Raw genomic sequence first — 26,360 nt, 5'->3', positions numbered from 1 at the left:
GCTTCAATAAAATGTCATATCTAAAGGCGGAGAGTGACGAAGATTTGGTACAAGATACTCCTGTCCTGCTGATCTTCATTAAGACAAACAGCTCTGCTTGAAGAAGAAAGATTCCGTAGTGCTCCTTTAACTCGGCAGGTACCAGGTTGAGCCAGCCGGCCGCGCAGCTGGCCTTGCCCTCAGCCCGGCACAGGACGCAAACCAAGCTCCCTGCAATCCAGAGCGTGGTCCAGCACCGCTTTCTCCTGCCAGCATTTTGGCACCCATCTGAAGCACAGAGAGAGCAGCAGCAGCTGTGAAATGCTAGGGCAGTATTAACCCTGCTGAGCGGAAGGGCAGTGAATAAGGATCAGTCAGATAACTAAGCTTTTGTAATGGGATCTACAGATTTGTTTGCTGAACATCTGAAGGGGAACAAAGACGGCCTTGAGGCAAATATGGGAGACTGCTAGGACTGAGTGCAAGTGCAGCGGTGGTGGGGTTAGAGCAGGGGGCCCAGCCCAGCAGCGTGTCTATCTGTGGCCACGGTGGGGTGCCTGGGAAGAGCAGGAGGCCGGGGAAAGCCCAGCGTGCCCGGCCCCCTGACCACACTCCCACCACCAGCACGTCCCAACCCAGACATTTCTTGTTCACCTGTGTGGCTTTAAGCAGCTGAGGCCATGCGGAGGCCCAAGTCAAGTCACTGCTGACCTCCTCCCGTATTAACAGGGGCTTTTTTTTTTTCTTGGGCAGGACAGAGGCAGGCAGCGACACAGAACACGAGTGTCCTTATTCGTCTTCCTGTAACTATATAGAGAGGTTTCATGCAAAGAAAACCCAAATCCTGTCACGGGCCACTTTAATGTTTTTGAAGACATGAGCTGTCCTTCTTACAGAAAGCAGCTAGTTGAATTGCTCTATCCATGCTCCTTCCTTGGACACAAAAAAACCAAACTTCTGTAGAAACCAACAGAAAAATATACTACTTGACTAATTGCACCAAATAGTTTTAGCAAGGAAATAGCTATGTCAGACCAAGCAATGCCGGTGTCTTCAGAAATGAGCTATCGTTCACACGAGAACTGATTCCATTCATTTCAGTTTTATCAATGGACATAGCTGTAAAAAAGCTTGAAAAACGTATTGTGCTAAGTATCTCCCAAATTGACTTTGAGGTGGAGCTGGCCAGGGTGGCAGGCGTTCACCTGGGTCTTCTCACAGCCGTGTTGCTGGGGGAACGTGGAGGGAGCTGGTGCCAGGCTTCTTGAGACCAGGTGCTGGGTGAGGGCAGGAGCTTGTCTGGCAACGGACCAAGGTGCTTCTACTAGCAAGGTTTTTAAACAGTAGGTTTGTGAAAAGTTGCAATTTTGGCTACAGTCTCAAGAAAATAACGGCAAAGAAAATGGAAAAGAATAATTTGTATTCTGTGTGTTGTGCAGGATGACGGAAAGTTGAGTAACACTGGTGGTGGACCACACAGTCACCTTCGCAGTAAGGCGCGTACTGCTCATCCCTAATATGCTTATTTTTTGGATCTCACTTGCTGTAGCTGACAACAGGAGTGAGCTTTCAGGGATAATTTAAAAGCAGCAAGGAGGGCTGAACAGACTGGGAAGGAAGGCATCACAAGCCCTTCTCTTTTCAGCTTTATCTTTGGAAGATATTAAAAGCATTTTCCAAAAGTACATGGAGTTACATATGATTACCTGTGTTTATGTTGATGACAGGAGCTCAGCTTACAACAGCAGAAGCGTCTTCTGTTTAGTCTTAGTCTTCTGAAAGATACGGTCCAGTTTTGTACGAGTGCCACCCGACATAGGGAATCTCAGTCTTCCCAGCCTCCAAAGCTCCCCCCCCCCCCCCGTAATTCACCGTTTGTAACAGATGTGGATGATGCACCAAGTTGAAAAAATCACTTTGCTGTTAAGGAATCATTTTAGCTACCTGTTCCTTTAAATCCTGCTGAAGATCTGCAAATCAGTTTAATCACTACAGTTATGTTTTGTGTCCTCTAGGTGCTTAATGTAGTTGCAAGAGTTTATCATTTGGTGTGAAGAGGACAGGGACACACAGTACCCCTGTATGAGATACCAGGGCTGGAAACACCATTGTACAACAGTCCTGGGGAAGTGAGTCTGGTGGAATCTGCTCCTTTCAGTTCTCGACTCTTCGAGCAGAGAGCATCTTCGTTACTGTGGAGCTGTGTGTAAGACATGGATACTCCAGCGGGCGCCCGAATCCCAGCCTCATCTTCCTGAAACAAGACTGCTGCAGAGAGACCGCCTGGAGGTGCCAGCCTCGTACTACCGAAGGGCCAACACGCAAGTCAAGAGCAGGTGGGGGTTTGGTTTTGTGGTTTTTTTAAACGAAAGCAACAGCGCATCACACCTATTTTACTTAAAAAGTAAAAACCAGAAAAAACCCACACCCTCAAGTTTACTCCTGTTCTTACAGATCAAGAGAGGGAGAACTAAAGACACGTTGCTGTCATGTTAATTTCCCACATCTGGTTTTCTCAGCAATACTACTATTAAAAGATTAGCTTTAAACGACGGAAACTGCATGCTCTGCAGCTACCCCAAGCCTGCAGCAGCATAAGCAGCTTCAGCCTTCTGCCTCCTTACACGCTCATTGCTTATTTTTCTTCCCCATTGCCATCAGACTCCTAGAGGGTAACACACTGTCAAAAGAAAACATGAGCTAGCACTTCTATACCAAACACCAAAGGAGCTGTCATACCTTCGCTCCAAAGAAGAGAACTGTAGAAACTACATTTTCTATCTTGAATCTTGCAATACGCTGCTGCTAAATATAAACAATAGTTTAATATAGAAGAGTTTGTCACAGAAACCTACTGAGAGAGAGGCGGGAAAGGCTATTAATTGCCTGTCATTTTGACACTGCTCTATTTTCCTGAAGGGGTGTGAGGCAAATAGCGCTTGACTGCTGACCTGAAAAGCCCTGAGGGAAGGGGGAGTGGATCGCATTTTAGAAGCGGTAGGTGTGAAGCCAGCTCTACGTGAGCAGGTCGGCTAACTAGGGGAAACATTTTAATCTACTGGCTTAATTACAAGATAGGGGCCTATGCTGGGATAAACAATTAATAGCGAGCTTCATGGGTTAAACTTTGTTAAACAGATTTAATATCAAGTGGCCACCAAATAGAAGTCAACCTAGCTTAACTTTATTAGTACCAAGATAAGAAAAAGATGGCATTCGCATTAGGACTGCATACATTGCTTTGTAGCAAAATGCAGATTACAGAAAGTTACCGAGTTCAAACACTTCTCGCTTGTATGTGAGCCAAAAGGTAGAGGCGTTCATTCGAGAGCTACGCAAAACGTGTACTTAACAATTCCAAGAAGGCTTACTAGGCACGCTTTCACATTGCTCAATTTTCTGCATAAATTCCAGAATTTTCAAAATGAAAAATTTGTTTCATGTGGCGAAGTGAGCATGAATCCTGTAAGAACAGAAAGGCAGCTTGTGCACTTTGAATTGCACAACCAAATCGCCCTGGATGAAAACTCGGAATACAGCTTTTCACGTAAATCCGAATTACGCCGTGTCCTTCCCGAGCAGAGGCACGCCACCGGTCTGCCTCAGTCTGTCAATGAAAGCACAGGTTTCACCCAACTACAGCGTCGTACTCTGTTCATGAATGACAGGGGCAGAAGCTGATGTTGGTAAATTCTGGAAAAGTGAATACAAAATCTTGAAAAACAACCCAACCAACCAAAAAAGCCCTGAAACACCACCCTCAATTTCTAAAGGCTTTTAAAAACAAGTTGTTATAAAAACAATGATCCAGAAAGTATTTTGTGGTAAGAATATTTTATATATTTTTTGTACACTTTTAACACTTACAAAAACATTCAAACACAAAAAAAAATTAAATAACTTTGGAAGCAGAACAAGTCCTTCTGCCTACACACATACAATAATTCCGAGCTGTTGGCACAAAAAGTAATCCACATTCATAAAACCCTTACTACTATATCAAACATAAGTTAAGTAAATCATAGGCACTAGTTTATCAAATCCATATTTCCACACTTCTGCAGTAAATCTCTGAACACAAAGCCCCATGATTTCCTGATATCAATAAAGTGGTAATGCACAAAGGCTTTCTAGTAAACAGACGCTCTGTCTTTTCAGGACGTTGTTCGCTGTATTTCAGGGGGAGAACAGCAGAGAGAAGAATCCTTATAAACCTCAGGCTGAACTTACTCAAGTGATGAATTACTTAACTTAAGGGAAGGTACACAACAGTTTGATGCAGCCATGGTAAAACCCCCAATATCGTCATCTAAACTGACTTGCAAAATTTAAAAGTCAATCTTAAGTGTTTGATAAAATCCACCAATTAAAATTCACCTTTTTTCAGTGAAGACTGCAGCATTGCTTTGTAAAATGCTGAAATGTTAAAATTCGGGCTTTAGTGCGAATATGCGCATTTGATGTAGTCCTCTCTTCTGCTTAATAGCGACGCGAGATACTAACTGACATCCATTATCTGTGCCAGCGAATGTCACAAGGCTAGATTAGTGGTATGTACTGGTCTACTGGTGCAAGGTAGTTTCTTTACCCCTCTTGAAATCTTACTGAATTACAGTATATTTGATACCCTGACTTCAAAGTCTCAGCACAGATCTTGGTCTGGAGTGTGAAGTCATTCATCAACCCAAAGCTTGTTTGAGTAGTTAGAGCTGCAAATTAGTCTCCACTCCTTCCTATTTGGCTTCTTCCAAGTCAAGTAGTATTGCATGGCTTTTCATCCAGGAATATGTTGATGCTGGCCTAAAATTCAAGGGCTGGAATTTCAGGGTTAGTTATCCTCTTAGCGGTGGGAGTCACAATACACCAGCAGTTCCAAACTCAGATACTAATGGGGTTGAAGGCTACCTACCGTCCAATCCAACTCATAGTGTTCGTCAGTCATTGCACAAAGGAGATACCATTCACGTTCTCTTACTTCATCGACTGTACATCCAAAATACTGAAAAAGCTTCAAACAAAATCCCTTCCATTCAACTAGTCCCACCCAATACAACTTCAGTTACAAATGTTTGCATGATGTCTTCCAAAACAGAAAACAACGGTTCAAATGCTAATTATATGAATGAGTTGTTCTGAGCAAAATGTGTTAGAATAAGTCAGAGCCACCAGAGGAATTGAAGAGCTTGTAAACAGACATAGCAGGTTTCATACTCTGTTACCAGTAATGTAAGATACACATATGTAAGGCAAAGTACATATTTAAACACACTTACATGGGCAATATCTTCTGTAAAAATATTTACAATTTAAAATAAACCAATTTAAGAAATGGATGAAAGTAAAAAAATAGGATACAGAAAACTCCCTCATACCATGGAACATCACCTAAATGAATATCATTTGGCATCAAGAGTCAACTCATTACCTTAGAATTTGTATGTTACAAGTGCATAGTTGTGTTTCCTTCTCCTTAACTAGCAGCATTTACAGCTGCTCCAGACTGCAAGCATAGTGGTATGGTATCAAATCAACATTACAACTTGCTCTTTCCTTTTTAAGGAAACCTGCTATAAAAAAAGTTTTTCCCCAATAGCAAGCCATGTGATAAAAATGTGGCTACAATAGCAAAGGCCATCTTTCCTGAGCCAGGAACTTTAAGGTTAGAAAGATTGTACAACTGATACTAAGCCCTTTTGGCAATCAAACATATAAGAGCATGTAAAGCTGATAAATCAACATAGGAAAGATGCAATCTATACTATTGCATTTGTGTGTGTCTGCTACATTTAAACCTTTAATGTTAATAAAAGCCATGGCTACTACTTACTGTCCGGCCTAATCCCCCAGAGTAACTTCTGATTCTTTCTGAAGGATGTACGTACCACTTTCCCCAGTGAGAATCTCATGCATTTGTTAAAAGCAATGTTTCACTAGCACTGTAGCAGTCTGCAATCAGAATATTAGCTCTGATGAACGTAGTCTTTTTTCAATAGTACATATTCACCAATCTTTCTGCTGAATTAAAACAGGCTGAAAATGAAGTTTTGGACAATATAAGTTGACTGTTATACTTGCTGTTTTTCAAGATGGGCATTTCTTTGGCATTCGTTAGGTTTTTGCCCAGACATTGGCCACTGTCATAAATGCTCATATTGATACATTTTAGCAAGCAAGAAAAAAATCAAACCAGAACTGATAGCAATTTAATGTAGAAGTGATTGTATGATCACCAAACATCTGATGTTAGATGTCATTAAAGTGCTGCTTTATAATCTCTGCCAGTTTGTGCTAATTAGAGACAGAGAAGTCTGGAATTTTTACAAATCCCAAAAGTCACATCTGAACAGTTTGTATAATCAAGCTGTCGTTTAACCTGGTGAGGAAGCATCCATGAGCACTGGAACTTTGCATTAAGCTTTGCAGTTCAGTAGCAGCCGTCTTTCCAACTCTCATCTTTCACGTTGCCATAGGTTTTGGGAGTGGGTAATGATCTAAAACAAAATGAGATATTTTTCAGTTTCATACATAACTGCTGAAATCTCCCATCTACAATACATAAGAATTTAAACCTTTTATAAATAACTGAAATATACACTTAAGTCATTTACTTCTCTGCAATATAGTTTACTTAAGATAAACCCCAAGTATTTTTAGTTTCAGGTTCTATGTGTTGCATCTTGGCAACCACCATGTCAGAAAAACATCTGCATAAATAGACAGAAAACTTTTTGGTATTATACTCTGTGAGAATACAAGCTTAATCTGCTGCCATCTAAAAATAAGCCTCTTTTTTTCAGTGAGGTATAAACAGGGAAATCCTTGTTTAGAGTATTACATTTTGTTTACATCAAAACCTTGACATTCATAGATACTTCATTATGGCATTGTGTACAGATACTGCATTATGTACGTAAACTTTCAAAAAAATAGCTGTATAAGTTTAACAAGTGAAACGCTTTTCTGTAAGACAAGTTGTGATTTGGACAACCACACTTTACTACTATTAAGAACTTCCTGTCAAAAACAACTGCTTTTTATTACACGAAGTTTCATACTGCCAACAGTGCAGACTCAGCGCAAACTGTGACAGTCGCTTGTCATTCCCCTGCCCAGCACTCACTGCAGAACAGAACTCCTCCACTTCGCTATTTACTGCTGTTTCATCTTTTCTACGATACTGAAGGCCAACTGTTCATCCTTTCTGTTTAACAGGATTCTTAATATTCCCCGTGGATGACTGCTTCTCTACGTCAGCTGGCTTTCACTCGACACCCTCAGTGAAAATCCACATTAGCGTGGCATTAAGAGCACGTATTCTAAATTATGTATCGCTTCCTTCCGATTCTCCTGAAGACAAACTGTCCGTGTAGCCTTTCCAGTTACTATTTAGTCTCTCTTGTGGTTGTTTTCCAAAGCACCCTGACATTAAGCAACTTCTACAGCCAGGTGCTAGCATAGAGGTTATGTCTGAGCTGAAAATTCTGGTTTGACCTGTGGGTGAACTGCCTTTGTTTTTACATTAAATTTAGCAAATGCTATGGATGCCTCCTCTGTCCTCGCGTGTCTTCCTTCCTAAAGTTTCTAGCTGCCCAAAGAGAGAAACTGTTCTCACCGTGGTACCACTGCTTGACATATGGATTACAAAAGGAACTGCAATAGTTCTGACTTCAGAAGATCACTTGGTGGTACAAATGAATTTTCACTTGCCAGCTGCATTTTGATGACTTTTTACCACATGCAGACAAATTCTTATTGCCTTCTCAGCCCAGACTAAGACACTTTATTTACTTAGTTCAGTATCTTCTGCTATTCATTTCACTTGCACTCCTCCACCTTTGCTCTCTAATTCAAGAACCTTTTTCTCTCTGTTTTGCTTTAAATCTGTTTTGGAAAAACAGTCAAATACTTCATGGGGAGGTCTCCATTTCCATTCTAAATACCTTGAGACCAAAATAAGAATTGCAGCACAAATACATCATGTACAAAATTCATTACAAAAATTTGAAACTAAGACTGCCTGTCACATACTCACCTGCGAACAGGCTGTGCAAGTTTGCTACGAGGCACTGGGATGCCCCCTGCAGAAGGGGCACTGGGTCTGGGCAAACCACTCCTCATCCCTGCTGTCCCTGCCGGTCTGGTAAGAGTAGTACTGTTAATACTGCTGGCAGGGCTTGGCAAGCCTGAACTCTGGGCTGCAAGAGGCCCTGGTGAAGAACTGCTGTGTGTCAGCTGGGTGGCTTCTGGAGAAGCAACTGAACCAGGTCCATGGTTACTAAATGCTTTCACTGGTTGTCGGAGAGCTAGGGGAGACGGTGCTGCAGGTGAGCGGAATTTACTTGAAGAAGGTACTGGAAAATAAAATACAGAAGTTACTTTCAAGCTTAAGATACAGTGCAACTGAAATTAAAACCAGGAAATTATTTTATGTGAAAATTCAAACAATATGGAATGTATAATGGAATACAGCCAATCAAGCAGCAATGAGAAACAGGAATTCAGATGTCCTCTTTTCCATGTGTTTTTGATACCGTAACTCTAATGCCCCATTTGCTTACTACAAATATTTACTTATCTGGATTTGTAAGTAGTACTAGTAAGGCTCTAAGTGTTATATCAGTCAAGTCAAAAGAAACAGAAGAGAATATATCTGTTCAAAAGAAATTTAGCTGCTTCAGAAACCCGTGAACCTAACTCCCATCCCTGAAAGAACACGTTGAAGAATACAGGATTCTAGTGCGATACAGTCCTTAAATAGATTCAAAGTGTGTTTCAGCTTTCAAAGATGAAATTCTGAGCAAAGAGCATCTTAATGTTTCTTTTATGGTCTTCTTTTTAACCAAATCCTTTGAATTAGAATTCACCTAAAGATATGGTCATGTCCCAGATTTATTGGCTGATGGGGGAAAAAAAAGATAGGGTCAGCCAACCCCGAAGAGATTAAGCTGCTGCTATGTAACTTAAACCAGACAACCATAACAATTTATACCTTCCTCTTTTTACAAACATTATCTAAATTATCAGTATAACTAATATCTGAATTCAAACACTTTGTATCTAAGTTAGTATGTGAACTATAGGTCCTTCTCAAGTCCTTTCTGGGAAAGGTTAATAAGCCAGTGAAAATCCATTTAGAGGCTTAGACTTACAATACAGCACACTGTCTGCACAAGGTGCACATGCAAATGTACTCCACTACCAATTTATTTTTGTACATCTATTTTACTCAATGCTATTAATGCAAAAGCAAGAATTCTTATTTATTATATACTCAGGAATTACTTCTGAATTTTAGTAGACAGCTAGCAGTGAATGACAACGGATCCTCACAGCAAAAATACTGACAAAAAGACTATTCAACAGTTCTTTCATAATGCCAAACCTTAAGCACAATTCTTCAGGAGTATGAGAAATATTTACAAAATATGCATAATGTATCACTAAACAGAATACTTAAACTAATCCATCATTTTAATAATTAAATGGTATTTCACCAGCTTTTCAAACTGGTTCGGGTAGGTCAGTAACAGTCAACAATTGGGAAAGAAAACAAAATCACATTTACATTTAGTGAATTTGCATGAACTATTCTTTCTTCCACTAAACAAACTTTCTTACACAGAAACCAAAGTTGACTCCTCTTTGACAGATGTTGTACATAAAGAAGATGGTCCTTCACATAGCTTTTATAATCATTTTACAAGGCAGATCCACTAAAAGCATGGAGGAGTGAAAGAAGGGACGAGTACTGACAGGAACGGGACATCCTAAATGGGATACAGAGGAAGCAGTGGTTTTCAGGTTGTATTTTGAAGCCATTCCTTATAGGGGATGTCTAGGAAGATTATTATGTGCCTCGCTGCAGATGTGAAGTGGATTTGATTCCTTTCTGGATTATCCAAGAGGGCCTTTCCACTGATAGCAATATCAAACACAGCATGAAGCCACTCATGGGAAAAGCTGACAAAAGGGTGGCAGAGATGTTAACAATACATGACAGCTGGTAAGTAGCGAGGAGAATAAATAAAAACCCTTAAAATAAAAACCTCGGCATCAAGCCAGAGGATGGATTAAGGAAAGCATTAACAGCAGAATGACTGGACAAGAAGAGCAGCGAAGTGCTCCTAGGACTACGACAGATTACGTATTAGAAGTTTTAAAAACGTGACATTGCCTGTAACATTGGTGCAATCGAATCTGAAGAATTTCCAAGTGATTCTACAGTGTAAACATAGGGAGCTTTGACCACTAAACTTCTCGTTACCACACTTGCTTGGAACACGAATACAGCATCATGTTAGCAGCTGACCAACAGAGCCATGCCAGTGTATGAAGACTGACTATAGCTTTGGGCCTCTTATAGGCACAACAGGGAAAAGGTTTTTAGGTACCAAATATAAGCAATGAAAAGTTGTAACTGAAGAAAGCTTGTCACATTCCCAGTGAAAGTAAGCATCCAGTAAATTAGTCCCCTCCATTCTCTCCAATTTTCTGTTGACCATATTTTACCATGCTTCCAACTTGAGCTGTCAATTCATAAAACGTTTCCTGTCAGCTCAGCATTGTAGACATTGCTGAGAGCTGCCTTCATTCTTGTACATAAAGGAACAAATTGTTTTCCAATGTGCTGTGATCTCCGAAGCAGTCCACATGATGCAATCTCTGGTGAACTGCCTAATAATTCTGCTCTACATATAAAGAATTTTGTCTTAGAGCAGTTTTGGATATGTAACAAAAGTCAGTTTGGCCTATTTGTAAGACAGGATCACAAAGAGCGAGGTGCTGCATTAGTCAAAGACTATTTGATAATTGTATACCCATGTGCAGCACTGAGCTGATCCATGTTTAATAGAAACACGTAAACGTGTAAGGGTAGTGCTTAACAACTTTACGCAACTCCATCTCAACAACTAGAACCAACTACAATTAAAACATCTGACAACAATAAAAATAAATGGCACTGTGCAGTCACGACATTTAGATTTCCCACCCTCTCTGGATTCTGTCCTGGATTGTGGGCAGGGAGCAAGAGATGCCCACCAAGCATCCAGGCAGGATGCTGTGAAGTTATCTGGCTTGCACCCCAAGGCCAGCTGCTGCACGCCAACTTGAAACCAGAATCAATTCCGATGCAGTTGTTAAATCATAACCATCGTGATGAGATGATTCAGACTGACACGAAAGGACAGATAAGATAAAACAATGGGAATCAATAAACTGTTCTGTCATCTCGGTACAAGACAGACACGGACCTGTTGGAGCAATTCCAGAGGAGGGCCACAAAAATGATCAGAGGGATGGAACACCTCTCCTGTGAGGACAGGCTGAGAGAGTTGGGTCGTTCAGCCTGGAGAAGAGAAGGCTCCAGGGAGACCTTATTGCTGCCTTTCAATACTTAACGGGGGCTTAGGAGAAAGATGGGGACAGACTTTTAGTAGGGCCTGTAGCGGTCGGACAAGGGGTGATAGTTTTAAACTAAAAGAGAGTAGATTCAGACTAGATGTAAGGAAGCAAATTTTTACAATGAGGGTGGTGAAACACTGGAACAGGTTGCCCGGAGGTCGTAGGTGCCCCATCCCTGGGGACCCATTCAAGGTCAGGCTGGACAGGGCTTTGAGCAACGTGATCTAGTTGCAGATGTCCCTGCTCATTGCAGGGGGGCTGGATTAGATGACCCAAACCATTCTATGATTCTATGATCTGACTGATGCTGGATTGCTATATAAGCCTTAGCAAATCTGTTACAGTGAGGTAAAGTTATTTGAATGTATTTTGAACTGTTTTACACAAAATGGTAAAAAAAAAAAGCCAATGTCCGTGTGTGAAAGGTGTCAAGCTATGTAATGAACAGTATTTTAAGAAACTAAAACCAATTGTTGCTCATAATTTTTTATTCTTTTGAAGCAAAAGTCTTGTTTCACTACTGCGTAATGCTTCTATACTTGCGAGAATCTCGGATCAGAAGCAAGAAAATCAACACATCAAGGACTATAAAATAGCAAATAACTGAAAAGGACATGTTGGGTCCGCATTTGCAGTGAGGAATGACAGCAACTATAAGCTGGAAAACGTAACTGGCGGTGCAACATACTCGGTTCCTCATTCTCTAAGGTTTAATAAAATTTTACAAATTATATAAACTCAAAGAGAAGTTAATTTTCTGTACATTTCCACAGCTCCAGACTAGGCCATCGACCTAATAAGTGTTCCAGACACACAGATGAAGGTGAAGGCATGGCCAACTGGAAAGACAGCACAGAAAGCTTTGCAGAAGAATTGAGATGGTGGTCTTAGGCCAAAGCAGAACATTGAGAGAACTTCTTTCCATTTGGTATGAAATATTATGAAGACTGTTAGAGACCTCCTATTAAGCCATGTGAATCTGTTTCAAAGTCATTATACTTTGCTAAAACTTTCTGCATGGAATGAAGCTGACTCAAAGAAGACAGTGTTGTTAAACCACTGAGAAACGCGTGCATTTTGTCAGCCACCCTCAGTATCTGCACACAAAGGACTCTCACAGTCCTTAAAGGATTCTAGCATATATCGAGCTTATGAATTGGTCTCAAGTGAAATATGATCTTTAAAATGAGATCTTCTAGATTGTAACAGACAACAGGACCAACTATGCTTAAAACCAAAATCATGAACTTCTTTTATCTTAGTAGTGAAACTGAGGCAGTGTCACATACAAGGCTGCCAGAATGAATTACAAATCAGTTAAAACTTGTCTAACTGGATTAGAGGGGGTTTTTTTATTTATTTACTAACAACATATTTAATTTTCTTCTCAAAAAGAAGCCAACTTCAGCCATTAGCAAACTGGAATATGACATAAAATAGTCTAATTCCTTGAGAAAAAAAATACAAATCTAAGTTACTCTTATGTTGGTGTTAATCTTCCAGTTTTGAGAGGAAGAGAAAGCGCAGGCATGAGTGCATGCATGTGCAAAACTAGTTGACATTCTGTGCTCATCTTTTCAGGGATAAACTCATTAGCTTTTGTTTCCAGCACAAAGGGTGATATTTTCACTTGTCTGTATATTTTTTTCACAATCAAAAATCGAAAATTTTTTTACAACTTTTGTTTTAAAAACCTGTATTTTACAATTTTAAAAATTCCTATCCAAATGTAGCCCTAATGAATATGGATTCAGGAGTCTACTTTTCTAATCCCGATTTCCTGATTAGTGCTAGAAGTCACCAATCCTTGGATTTTATCTCAAAATCCATTACTTTTCCTACATGATGCACGTTTGTTTTTTTAATGTTTAGACCAAAATGCTATATACTTTGTTACAGCAAGGACCACTTGGTTAATCTCGACATGCAACAGCAATTTGATTAATCTAGAATGTGTGAGATTTAATGCAGGTGAACAATTATCTGAGATTTGCTGGAGCTTGATAAGAGGTTGTAGGTTAATTACCTCCTTTTGTAGATGGAGTTTGAAGAAACTGTTTGGTTTTGAAGGCAGCACGAGGCAAATTTTTCTGCCTTTGCAGAGCTGTTGAAAGACAAGAAGTGTTATATTTGTCTAAGAAGATAAGAAAATTAAGTTTACTGGGAATTTCAGAATTGCATCCACTTGTGAAGCATCAAGGAACAGAGTGAGTAAAACACTCAAAAGCTGTTATGACTCTGGAAGTGATGGGTTTTTTTAAATGGTGCTTGCTCTTAATGGCAAAGAGTTACAGAGGAGCGTGTCAGAAATTTTGCAGTGCAAAACGCGCAGATTCGGTAAGAGTAAAGCTTCTTGCAGGGCAAAAAGCCCAGAAAGGCAAAAAAAAATTAATACACCAAAGGGAGAACAAGCCACCTAGCAAACATGCTACAGCAATGAGTGCAAGATTAGATACGAAGATGAAAATTAAACTGTCATATTTGACCTAGCAAGACTAAACTTTTCATTTTAAAGGAGTTTTCAAAAAAATATTCTAACACTATACAAAAAGCATAAATCTTTGTCTAAATGTGCTCATCATATAAAGAAGTTTTATTTTTCAGTTATGCAAACATAAACCATTTTGAGAGATGTCTGGGTTATTTTCCCCTCAAAAGGTACGCAAGAAGACTCAAAACGAAGACATAACACCAAGAATTATCAGCTGTCAGCATCTAGACAGCATGACAAAAAACAGTTTTTACTGCTCCTAAGTCCTGCCTTTTTTCTAGTAACGTTGGAGGGTTGATACTGCCTTGAAATGACCTCACTACCTACCAGTTACCAAGAGAGAAGCCAATGTTCCAAGAGCTGCAGAATCTTGGCAAGGAGAAAATTACCTATTGCCAGAAGGAAAGCATCAACTCAGCGTGTTTTCACCACAGCGTATTTAAGAGGGGAAGGGAAAGTAGTCAATGAAATAAAGCTCTGCCTACAGAAAGGCTTCTTAAAATGATAAGGTATGAATAAACATCTCTGCTCACCTCAGTGCATGGAGTTTTATACTAGCAAGGCTTATTTCCATAGAGAGAAGGAAGAAAGATGGGGGAACAGCTGTGCATAAAGATCCTGACCCTGAGTAAGAAAGCTCAGTAATCCTATCACCAATTGGTGAATATCACTATAAAGAAGGTAGGGAAAAAGCAATTAGAATCCTAATAATATTAGTTAATCCTTTTCTAAACTTGATAGCATATAATAATCGCCATCACCTTTCCTATCCTTCAGTCAGTGCAAAATTCACAATATTTTGTGAACTATAAAAGAAGTTCATCATGTGTTTTACCTTCATTCTGAAAATATGACTAGGTGGTCAATACATTTTAGTCTTAACTAAAACCTGTCATTTTCAACAAACAGCAAAAAGGAATTTATATTCCTTTTGTGGTTATAAACATGATAAAGTGTTTATAAACATGATAAAATGCTGCTTGTGCCTATATAAAATAAACTATTCCTTCTACCAACTAGAATCTAATGCAAAAAAGCATGTGGCAATATGCAATTCTTACTCAACTTCTGGCACATGGTCTTGCTATAAACATTTTTTAAGGCATACCCATAAACAGCCAATAAAGCACAGTAAGATGTTTAAAAATGAGCACAATTCCTAGGAATTTAGCGAGGCAGACCACTGGCCAGAGTGTTTCTGTCCACAAGTATTCCATTACACCATTTTTTACTGAATCAGTGTTTTTGTTATACCACACAAAATCAAGAACAGCTTCTTCCTTCATATTTATGATCTTGAATTTAGTTTGCCCTAATTCATTCAGTTGGATTTAAACATGCTACTGCACATCGCACTAAGTTTCTTCCCCCATCATTACTTACACTACTTGCAAGTCAGAGATGTGGGATGATAGGGAATGGAGTTAGAAAATGTGTATGTCAAATTCCTTCCTTCTCAACGGAGACTCCAGGAAATAGAGACTCAATAGCTAAACAATTATGTGCACTGAATCACTGAAAAGAACTTCAGGCAGTGCAATTCGAGCAATGCTGAGGAAACATGCAGTTTGAGGTAAGCATGGCGTGCATGCTTATCCACACCTATTTGCTGCTCCTGAAGCGCTCTGTATGCTATTACATTACCTGTCACAAATGGTGCATGCTGAACACACGTAGTTCTATTTACTTCTCATCAACCTAACTGGAATACTCTGTTTCCTCAAAACATATCCTTTCTTCTTTTACTCTGAACATGCCAAGCAAGTTATATTTAACTCTGCTTAAAGATTTAACGTTCATGTGCTAACAGTGCCAGATAAGTACAAAAGTATCACGCACAATCCACTAGAAAGCACGTAGCTCCTATGTGGAAGCCACCCTGGAAGTTCTACAGCTTTGCACAATCTACGTTCGTGTAGGACGCAAATAGAGAGACTTCCTGTCATTCTAACACTTGAAAGTCTAAAAGATACCTATTCCTTGGAGAACACAAGTATTACTGTATCTTCCAGTGTTTTAAGGTGAAATATTTAATAGCTTTCATATAAAAAAGTACTTTCTGCATAACGGCATGGAGAACCAGATGCAAATTAAGATTCTAATAGTTAGACCTACTATTTAATTCACTCAATCTCTTTTCGAAAAGAATTTGGATTTTTCAGCACATTACAGCCAAAACTTAAAATGCCAAATGTTTTTATGTTTTACAGTTGTACTTCTAAACATATTATTAGTATCTTCCCTCTACTCTTTAAGCAAGCGTGTACAATTTGCCTATGTAACCATAACAGGAATTGTCTTTTCAGAAACTTACTGGATTCCTAACTCATTTTCAAATGCCAGCAACCATAGCAAGTTCAGTATCGCAGCCACAGCAAATGTGCAAGTAAATTATGAACAGCAGATCTTTGACAAGGAGAAAAGTAGTGACCTCGGGTGGCAAGCCAGCATCCTTGCAAAGGTAAGCTCATGCAAAACTAGCAGGTATATGAGGAAGCTTTGAATCCCAAGACCCAGAAGTCATTGCCAAGGGAAAACAAAAATTTGCTGCAATTTAACAGTGCTTTGTGCAAGGTGACAAAATATAAAACCAATAAAACAAAAAGTATACAATAAAAAGGACACAATTCTGGAAATTTTTATACAATGTACAGTTTTGCAGAAAATTTTTAAATCCAGACTAAGCAAAGATACTTACTCATTGACTTCATACACAAACCGTTTTACGATTGTCAATAGCAAGACTCTGACAAACATCTGTAAGAGCAGGGAAACTGTAAAAGCTAGAAATCTGGGCTTTATTAATGATACTTAACTTACATTTAAATGTAAGTTGGTCTAGAGTGGTTCCCGTTTGGGGAAAGATTCCCATGAAAGGCAAGCAAATTTACCTAATAATTTCTGTGATTCGCAATCCATCCACAAGTTGAAAGAAATTATATATGTATAAACATAAGTCATGCTACTTTGGCTCCTGCAATGAAGTAACTCACTAAATATTGAATATCGAGACTTCTGCTGTCTGATCTTTCCATAAAGTTTCACTGTGAATATACTTTTAATACTGGAAACAACCTTCTAACCAACTAAGCTGCCCTCTCTGTTCTTCCTTTCCCAGTTCACTCAATTTTAAAGCACCAAATAAAATCTGTACAGATATTTACTAAAAATATTTTTTCCTTCATTTTCTTTCAGGTCATTTTGATTATTCTTCCCATCACAAAAATAACACAGTCGGAGAGCTGGTATCCAACTGCTCTAAATGCTTTACAGTTTGAGAAGCATGCCTAACAGATGACAGTCCTGCATTTGAACTACACACATGTCCTTTCAATTGTACATCCCACCTTCTGAGCATTTGTGAAGGCTGGAAGAAGGGGGCAAGGTGAAAAGATACAGAGGTAACCCCTATGAACAATCACAAGGTCACATTAACTTCTTTGGCTACAGTATCACACAATTGGGACTGACTGTCCACGCAACCCTTACATCTGGTCTGAGTCACTACAAAGATAGAAATCATGTAGTCATTGGCGTGGTCTGTATTCCTTATTCTGTATTTAACTGTATTTGGTTGCATTAACGCACTGTTTTGAAAGGACTTGTTAACAAGGCCAGCTAGGTATGCCAGTATGCCTTTACTGTTCAATGGGTAAAAAAGAAAATTCGTTTCATTCACAAATATTACATTTCCTGCCAAGTATTTAGATTACCGATGAACTTTTATCACAGAGCTTTTATAGTTCAAAGCTCTACACATAATATTCATAATGTGTTCTTCCCTTGAAAATGTCACACAAGATTATTAATTCTGAAACTTGTTTTAAAATAAAATGGTCAGGAAACATTTAAACAACAGGAACTGTCAATATTGACATATAAAGAAGCAGTGAATATTTAAGTTTCATTTGCTTTGGCTTCTTTAAGGTCACCATTTTTAAGAGACCTGTGAGATTAGCAGTGTTCTCACATCAGTAGTTCACTTTTGGACAAACCAGCAGCCACTCGCCCAGCAATGGGCTAGTTTGTTTCATGGGACACAGGTTCACCCAAACCTTTTCTGAGAAATACTGACACTTAAAAAAAGTAAATAAAGTCTGCAACTGAATATATAATTTCCAGGTGACAAAACAAAAGAAGAAAATAAACTGCAAACAAAGGTTAAACTTGCATGAATGATTTCAGATGAGGTTTCACTATTTAAAAAAAAGCAATAAACGTCATCTAGGTGAAGTATTTTCATAGTCTATTAAGTTTTTGTAGTCTGAAAATAAAATTCAACAGTACAAAGCACCACACCTTCTGTAAATCACAGAAAATAAATGGTTTCTGAAATGTGTAACACTACTCTATTTATACTATAGTACTATTACATATGCTGTTAGGAAACTGAATGATACTTTAATAATAGATCGGGAATTCTTTGAATATACTCAGTACCAGATTTTGTGTACCAAAAAAGGAGATTTTCACACAGATATGATTAAAAATCAAGATTAGCATCTCCAGTGTGACATGCAATGTTTTTCTTTGCCATAAAATTGGAAGACAGCCGAGTACCATCACTTAATTCTGAAATATACACTGAAATGTCACTAAAGGTACTTACTGGCTGAGGCTTGAGGTTGAATGCGAGGTATTCCTCCATTTGGCACTTGGAAGTTTGAGTCACTTCTGCTGTTTTTCACAGACTCAGCTTGGATGTTAGATGTCCTGGACAGGTTTGGAAGACTACGCCTTAGTTTTTCTGTACAAAACAATACAAAAATACCACATGTAGTCTGATGCTGGACAAAGTTAATACTTAAAGTGGGCCTACAAAAAGATGGGGATAGTCTTTTTAGCAAGGCCTGCTGCGACAGGACGAGACGTAATGGTTTTAAACTAAAGGAGGGTAGATTTAGACTGAACACAAGGAAAAAATCTTTCACAACGAGGGTGGTGAAACACTGGAAGGGGTTGCCCAGAGAGGCGGCAGATGTCCCATCCTTGGAAACATTCAAGGGCAGGCTGGATGGGGCTCTGAGCAACCTGATCTAGTTGTAGATGTCCCTGCCTATTGCAGGGGGGTTGGACTAGATGACCTTTAAAGGCCCCTTCCATCCCAAAGCATTCTGTGATTATATGAAAGTTCAGGTTATGAACCCATAGTTGAACCCCAAATCTAAGTAACACAAAATATTAGCCATATAAAACTACACTGCAAATTTAAAAGTATATTTTGTTACATTACAGTTCTTCCATTATCTTGAATTGAAGTTCTATATTATTCTCAGATCCATCATGTACAAAATATTTATATAAAAAAGCAAGAATGTACATTTTTCACTTGTGGTGTAAAAAGTCAAGCATAGTGTGTTTTAAAATTAAAACATATCTGGATTATGATTCTCTGGGTTTTGTTCTACCGTTACAGAAATTGAATAGGCAAACCTAATTTGCAGTTTTGCACACTTTTTGAAGTCTTTACCTAGAAAGTCGTTTATAATATAGAATGCCTGCCTGAAGATTAAAAACACATATTAATTTCCTGAGTCAATTTTTGGGACTACCCAGTCCCATATCAGCACATTATACAACAAATAACAGCCACCCACTTGGAAAGAAACTCTTCACACGCATCATTCAAAATTATTGAAGCGTCCAATTATGCTTCATCTTTCACATATGACTTGACGATCTATTCAGCTAATATTGGTTCTTCAAGGATCTTCTAAAATTTGTACCATTGCTCACAGAATACAAAAAGATGCCATTAAATCTCTCTGAAGTCTAATGACATTCTGTGTATCTCCAACCCACGCAGAGCTGGGTTGATGACATACTTCGGATAGAAGACTGCAGATGCCTTGTCAGGGTGAGTGGCCAACCTGATTCTGTAGAGGGATGGAGGGAAGAAGTACGCTAACCATGCACAAGCACTGAAGATGAAAACAAAAGTAAGAGTGTTCATAGCCTGAATATTCCTACAAGTGTACTTTCTGCACTTAGTAGTTTGCATTGCAGTTGGTACATTGTTGAACCCTGTCAACCAAATTTCCCTCTAACCATTCGAGAGAAAAAAAAAATCCCCAACAACTCTTCTTGGCTGCTGCTATATCAATTCTGAATATCCAAGCCATTCAGCTGCACAAAAACCACTGCAAGAGAATTCCTTAGAAGTGTTTCAGAAACACGTGATCACATGCTCTATTTTGATCCCTCTGGTATGTGGGATACCAGCTTTTGGTACCTTGCCTCTCATGGGATGTTTTTGTTGTAACTCATCTAGCATGCATTAAGACTTTCATGAAACCCTAGAAAAGAACGGGAAAGGAATTCTCAACTAAGTCACAATATAACTGATTAGCTTTTGTGTTGTACATTTTCCTATATACCTAAAACTTCCCCAAACCACTATTACTAGATGAGACTTAAGCTAACCCTTCCAAAGATATTCTTGAATAGCTAATTAAATTTGCAGGATCACCTTCCCCAAAAGCTCTAGCCTAGCACACCGAGTTTCCCGATTGAAATTCTGTAAGTGGCACAGACCTCTCTGCTATATTAGACGTAAAAACCACCCAGAAAATAAGCTGTTTAAAAATGCATTTCTACATCATCTCTACTGCAGACACTTTGCATCCAGCTTACCTGAAAGGTGAAAAAATAAGGTGAATTCTTAATGTATATTAAGATATAAATGTATATTATTTCTGAATTTAAGATTTTATTTGCCAGATAACAACTACATTTGTTAAAATGGGAATACGCTTGCGAAAATTCAGCCCAATTAAAGGAGTTTCTGCCAGATTGCTACCAGGAAAAAGTACATTCAAGATGGAAAATGATATCAGGATATGATATTTTGTTCTATGCCAATATAGTCTAATTGTGTCAAGTTTACTGCAAGCTTTATTTTTTATTACACAGCAGTTTGCAGAGCTTTGAGACATCTAAAGTATCGAACAAAGGCATGACTCGAGTACTAATACTTTTACGGCTGTGTTCATGCTCAGAGAGTTCAGAGTCCTGCACTGCCAGAAGAAAGCATTTGGCTATCTCACAGGTTACAGGCATGCATAAATTGCCATGTTACTCTTATCTGACCACAGTTACTTTCTCTGCATTTTATTCTTTTGTCTGCAAGGCCTAACCCTACTGGTGAATGATGGTTTCCCTTGGGCTCCGCTTTATTTTAGTGCATTTGCCTGCCAAAGATAGAACTCGGTCACCACGAAACTCAGTTACACCCAGAGTGACTGGATAACATCTAAAATAAATATAAGCCTGTCAACTCATCTGACTGTAGGGGTTCCCCAGCAGACTTTAAGCTTTGCTTCCTCTGCTTTTTCATCAACAACTCTGAGATTAAACCATGATGTCACACAGGCATATAGTTTTAGCACTGCACACTGACCAAAATCCTTTACAGGAACTACACAACTACTTGTGTAATGAATTTGAGACAGAGCTTTTTACCTTCATTTTTGACATTACTAGTCTGCAAATCTGTAGGATGGCCTTGAAGCGAAAGACGAGGTTGCTGTAAACGGCTAATCATAGGTTGGGGTGACACTCTACTGTATTCTATGCTTCGAGCTGGTGATCGGGAGCGAGGTGAATTCCTTGGAGATTGTTTTGGTGAAGGCCAGGGAGAACTGCGAGGTGATGGTGAGAACCTGTTAACAGCAGGGTGCACTGGGTGGTGCGTGCCATCTTCTTCATCTTCTAAACTCTGCGCATCAAGCTCCTGATCGCTGAACGTGCCTCGCCTTGTAGAATTGCAAGAAGAACCAGAACTACGCCGAGAAGCAGATGCTGCATACTCTTGCCGGAGGCCTGGCAACAATGAGAACATTGTGTACTTCCTTCCAGCCCACAAATGGTTCAAACTAGAGACAGTGCATACGAATATCTATCCAGTGCTCAAACTCACATTTGGCTCACCCTAACTCCTTTTATTTGAGGCATTAAATTAATTCCAGATTAGTACCGAAATAGTTATCTACCAGCTGATAATGTCTTGAAATAAGTAGGTGAGGTCATTCTTTTTCCTACTACAGCAATCATCAGTACAGGCGTGTTGTGTACTTGTTCATCTCCTCTCCCAGGCTGGATACTAGCAACACAGGCTACATGTTAATTTTGATATCACGTAACATCCTATGACAATTAGACCAACCACAATGAAATGTCTCTTGCAATGTATTAGTAAACGTAACAAAAAAGCTATATGATAAACTACCCCTAGAGAAACTAGAGTTGTTAGACCAGTGGTCTCCGAAGTGGGGTGTACGCAAAACAATCCACTGGGGTGCAAGAAGAAAATTTTATACTACTACTAAAATAATATTTTTAAAACAGCATTTATTTTATCTTTCTCTCATCCTTTTTAAATTCCTATTTTTGTGTAAGTATATTTCTATCGGTATGTATGTAATATAATAATAGGGTAGTACACGTATATAATTTAGAAAAAAAAATACATATATTGGGGGGTTGTTTTTTTTTTTTTCCACTGACAGGGGTATGCAACAAAAAAGTCTGGAGAGCACCTAGTTAGACAGCTGAAATTACTACCACTTTCTCCAGTCTCAAAGGGACAAAGACAGTAAGTCTCAACTAAATCTATAATAAAAGAGAGACATCTACATAGGTGCTTTTCTTCACTATTCTTTGCCATATTGAGTTTACATTTTGGTGATTTAAATAATGGTTTAAGCACTGATGCCAACAAGACTTGATTACATCGGGAAGGCACATATCTCCTGAGAAGACTGGTGACAGGCAGTAGTCCAGTCTAACGACTATCCTTTTAGCATATACTATATGCTACAAATTCATACTCTCTCTAGCATTTCTTTTGTTCCTAAAGAACACTTATGCACAGCAACTTCCTTTCCTTATCCCAGTGGCAGAAGTCCTTAGCCAGCCTTCTCAGGAGAACTACATTTGTATATCCATAGTAGAATCTATATCCCTTTTCCATTCCTGCTAAGCAAGTGTCACTGCATTTATTCAATAAAAAAAGATCAACTGCTCCCTTTTGTTTTCAGGATGGAAAATACTTACTTTCTTCCTGCATTCGTGCTAAAATTTGCACATCTGTAACATCATTTAGCTTGTAATTAGACCCAATAGAGTCTTCATCCATCTCTGATGCACTTAATTCACTGTCCAGAGAGGATTGTGGACTTAGTGGAGGATTTCTATCTGCTGAACTTTTAAGGTGACCTATAGAAAGAAAATAAAGTAATAGGAAATTTAAAAAAAAAAAGGGAGGAGGGGGCAAAAAAGGCAAGCTGTATTTCCTTTCCTAGTAAAAGAACCACCAATCTGAAAACAGATTATGACTGAGACACTGAGCCTGACAAACCATTTGAAATATTGGATTGAGATCCTAGGCTGAAAATACAATTTACACAAGCACAGCTTAGCTATTACATTCTAAAAATTAGCAACTTTATAATGGTGGCAAAACAAATTAATCACAGTTAATCTGGTCTACCTGTACCACATTTCAACTGCTATGAAGTCTGCACAGCTCTTACAGAAAGAGCAACTGTGTACCTGTTCCATTTGTGCTTTCATTCTTGTCTCTGAACACTACCTTGTAAGACGTAAGTTTGACTATATCTTTCTTGACAATAAGGACTTGCTGATCCAATGAATACTGATTCAGTTTGGAATGCTTAAAATACAGTTTACCTGAAAATACTACCTATTCTATGTACACACCTTTGCTAAACTATAACGTACCAGAAAAACTCTTCCCGTTTGCTGCCTTCTGGCTGACACCCCATTGCCAGTTACATTTCATCTCTCTGTCTGCAGGCAGATACAGCACTGTAGCACACAATGCAGAAGAGAGCTACATAAATTAAAACAAAACCTGGGTAATGGGTCTGGTGAATTTACTGCAGTGCAGGCTTCCCTTTACAAGTCCACAGCAAACTACAGATAGTTGGATTCTCAATGCAGTGTTTCTTCACCTTCCTGCAAGCTAACTGGGGTTAAAGTATATATAATAAGCCAATATTCTGACTTCAGAGTAGGGATATGTTCCAGCCATCAATTCTTCTGATGCAAATAAAGTGTCTATGGTGCAGAATAATGGCAAAAAACATTGCCAAAAGTTAGTGTTTACGTTGATGACTGCAAAGCCTCAAGGAATGCCTTTAATTAAAACACATGCTTCTTCCTTAGATTATATTGTTCACATCTCAGACATACAGATGGATACACTGCACACCAAATCCTTCACTTAATAAGTATTAGGGTAGTTGCAAAGACTTTACAACTACTAACCCCTAATCTTTAAACGCCTACTATGCAACTTATATCCCAGTCAATTACAGGGCCAATTCTAGAAGCCTCTTAGGTATTTTGGGACTCCACAGAACTAACACTACGTGTTTTGGCCTAACTGCTAACATGCATCAGTGATCTTAGGAATACAGACATCCAGAGAAAACATTTTAAACGTATCTCATGTCAGAAAGTCTGTAAAAAAGCCTTTCCTAAAAAGTTCAAATACTGCATGATGCAAACATCCTACAAGAGACTGACAGGTTTTTGGTGTCTGTCTTACTCTAGTTCAATGCAAATGTAATCTATTTGAACACGTTTTTGAAATGAAGAGGAGGAAGGGGAAAGGGAGAGACCAGACACACTTACCTGAGGTACCAGGAGGTATGAGCTGTTTCACTAAAGCAGATTTCACTGGTGTTGAGGAGGGAGAGTTGAAACCACTGCTGTAGGGGCTACTAGTATTTGGACTATAGGAGCTTGCGTAACTGACCGCACTGAAAGGGCTGCTGTACAAACTCTGTCTCTTGAGAGCTGTACGAAAGAGGAGGAAAGTGACAAATTACACTGAGGGAACCAGTGAAAAATGAATACAATACTAGATGATATCTTCAGTGTGATTTAATTACTTTACAATTCAAGTAGAACATTTCAGTCACCAGGAAGTTTTTCAACCGATTTCTTCATCTCTCAGATACAACCATACTGTGGAAAGAGTGGGAGAAGAGGGCAAGACAAGATAGCAACAAATATTTTCCTTGTAAAGATCAGATCTAAGATCACTACAACCAATGGATTTCTCCCACAGCATTCTCCTGGAGAAGCTGGCTGCTCACAGCTTGGATAAGTGCACTCTGTGCTGGGTTAAAAACTGGCTGGACGGCCGAGCCCAGAGTGGTGGTGAATGGAGTCAAATCCAGTTGGTGGCCGGTCATGAGTGGTGTTCCCCAGGGCTCAGTGTTGGGGCTGGTCCTGTTTCAGTATCTTTACTGACGATCTGGATGAGGGGATCGAGTGCACCCTCAGTAAGTTTGCAGATGACACCAAGTTGGGTGGAAGTGTCGATCTGCTGGAGGGCAGGAAGGCCCTGCAGAGGGACCTGGACAGGCTGAATCGATGGGCTGGGGCCAACTGTATGAAATTCAACGAGGCTCAGTGCCGGGTCCTGCACTTGGGTCACAACAACCCCATGCAACGCTACAGGCTAGGGGAGGAGTGGCTGGAGAGCTGCCTGGCAGAAAAGGACCTGGGGGTGTTGGTTGACAGCCACCTGAACACAAGCCAGCAGTGTGCTCAGGTGGCCAAGAGGGTCAATGGCATCTTGGCTTATATCAGGAATAGCGTGGCCAGCAGGACCAGGGAGGTGATAGTGTCCCTGTACTCGGCACTGGTGAGGCCGCACCTTGAGTACTGTGCTCAGTTTTGGGCCCCTCACTACAACAAGGACATTGAGGTGCTGGAGCGTGTCCAAAGAAGGGCAACAAAGTTGGTGAAGGGTCTAGAGCACAAGTCCTGTGAGGAGCGGCTGAGGGAACTGGGGTTGTTTAGTCTGGAGAAGAGGAGGCTGATGGGAGACCTTATTGCTCTGTACAACTACCTGAAAGGAGGCTGTAGCGAGGTGGGGGTCGGTCTCTTCTCCCTAGTAACAAGTGATAGGACGAGAGGAAACAGCCTCAAGCTGCGCCAGGGGAAGTTTAGGTTGGATATTAGGAAAAACTTCTTCACCAAAAGGATAGTCAGGCACTGGAACAGGCTGCCCAGGGAAGTGGTTGAGTCTCCATCCCTGGAGGTATTTAAAAGACGGATAGACATGGTGCTTGAGGACATGGTTTAGTGGTGGACTTGGCAGTGCTAGGTTAATGGTTGGACTCAGTGATCTTAAGGGTCTTTTCCAACCTTAATGATTCTATGATCTCTTCAAGCTGTTCAATGCAGGCATTGGGAAGGAGGAGGGAAGCAACTCTGTAGTAGAAAGTAGTAGCTAAGCTACAGTAACATACATCCTATGCATGATTACATACAAAGCAGAGCACACCATTAAGTCTAGCTCTCCAGAATTCACATACCTGTCTAGATCACACAATGTTTCAACAGTAACCCCAAGACTGGCACCACAGAACTAAGCAATACCACCTACAAAATTCCCCAAAGCATACATTAAAATGAAAAACCATTAAGCATGGCAAATGCTTCTGTT

At 39.6% G+C, this 26,360-nt stretch overlaps 1 protein-coding gene and 1 long non-coding RNA gene across 5 annotated transcripts in view; one reads left to right on the top strand and one right to left on the bottom strand.

Annotated features, from left to right (window-relative positions):
* Positions 1 to 3,796: 3,796 nt before the first annotated feature.
* SLAIN2 (SLAIN family member 2) overlaps positions 3,797 to 26,360 on the bottom strand; it is a 38,274-nt gene continuing 15,710 nt past the window's right edge. Inside the window, exons 3-10 of one of the 3 annotated variants that reach the window (XR_015699537.1) lie at positions 24,533 to 24,697; positions 22,928 to 23,089; positions 21,335 to 21,694; positions 18,483 to 18,620; positions 13,409 to 13,486; positions 8,012 to 8,330; positions 6,353 to 6,470; positions 3,797 to 6,009 (exon numbers count right to left, since the gene is read on the bottom strand). Coding sequence is in view for 2 of the 3 variants with exons in the window: in XM_087735823.1 (XP_087591949.1) it covers positions 6,404 to 6,470; positions 8,012 to 8,330; positions 13,409 to 13,486; positions 18,483 to 18,620; positions 21,335 to 21,694; positions 22,928 to 23,089; positions 24,533 to 24,697 (1,289 nt within the window). In the remaining variant the exon portion in view is untranslated. Of the gene's footprint in view, positions 6,471 to 8,011; positions 8,331 to 13,408; positions 13,487 to 18,482; positions 18,621 to 21,334; positions 21,695 to 22,927; positions 23,090 to 24,532; positions 24,698 to 26,360 lie in introns of all 3 variants that reach the window. The other 2 variants (XM_087735823.1, XM_087735824.1) reach the window with 2 other exon arrangements.
* Positions 13,451 to 18,472, top strand: LOC148051393 (uncharacterized). 2 transcript variants are annotated; one of them, XR_015699540.1, is made up of 4 exons: positions 13,451 to 13,589; positions 14,041 to 14,382; positions 16,180 to 16,334; positions 17,069 to 18,472. It is a non-coding gene; the product is annotated as an uncharacterized LOC148051393 (long non-coding RNA). The 2 variants fall into 2 exon arrangements; XR_015699539.1 differs by having other exon boundaries at positions 13,496 to 14,382.

This window comes from Nipponia nippon, unplaced genomic scaffold, assembly GCF_047370975.1.
Source record: "Nipponia nippon isolate SJK-2023a ecotype South Korea unplaced genomic scaffold, ASM4737097v1 scaffold_6, whole genome shotgun sequence".
NCBI lineage: Eukaryota > Metazoa > Chordata > Aves > Pelecaniformes > Threskiornithidae > Nipponia > Nipponia nippon.
This window is presented reverse-complemented; position numbering and strand designations above follow the sequence as displayed.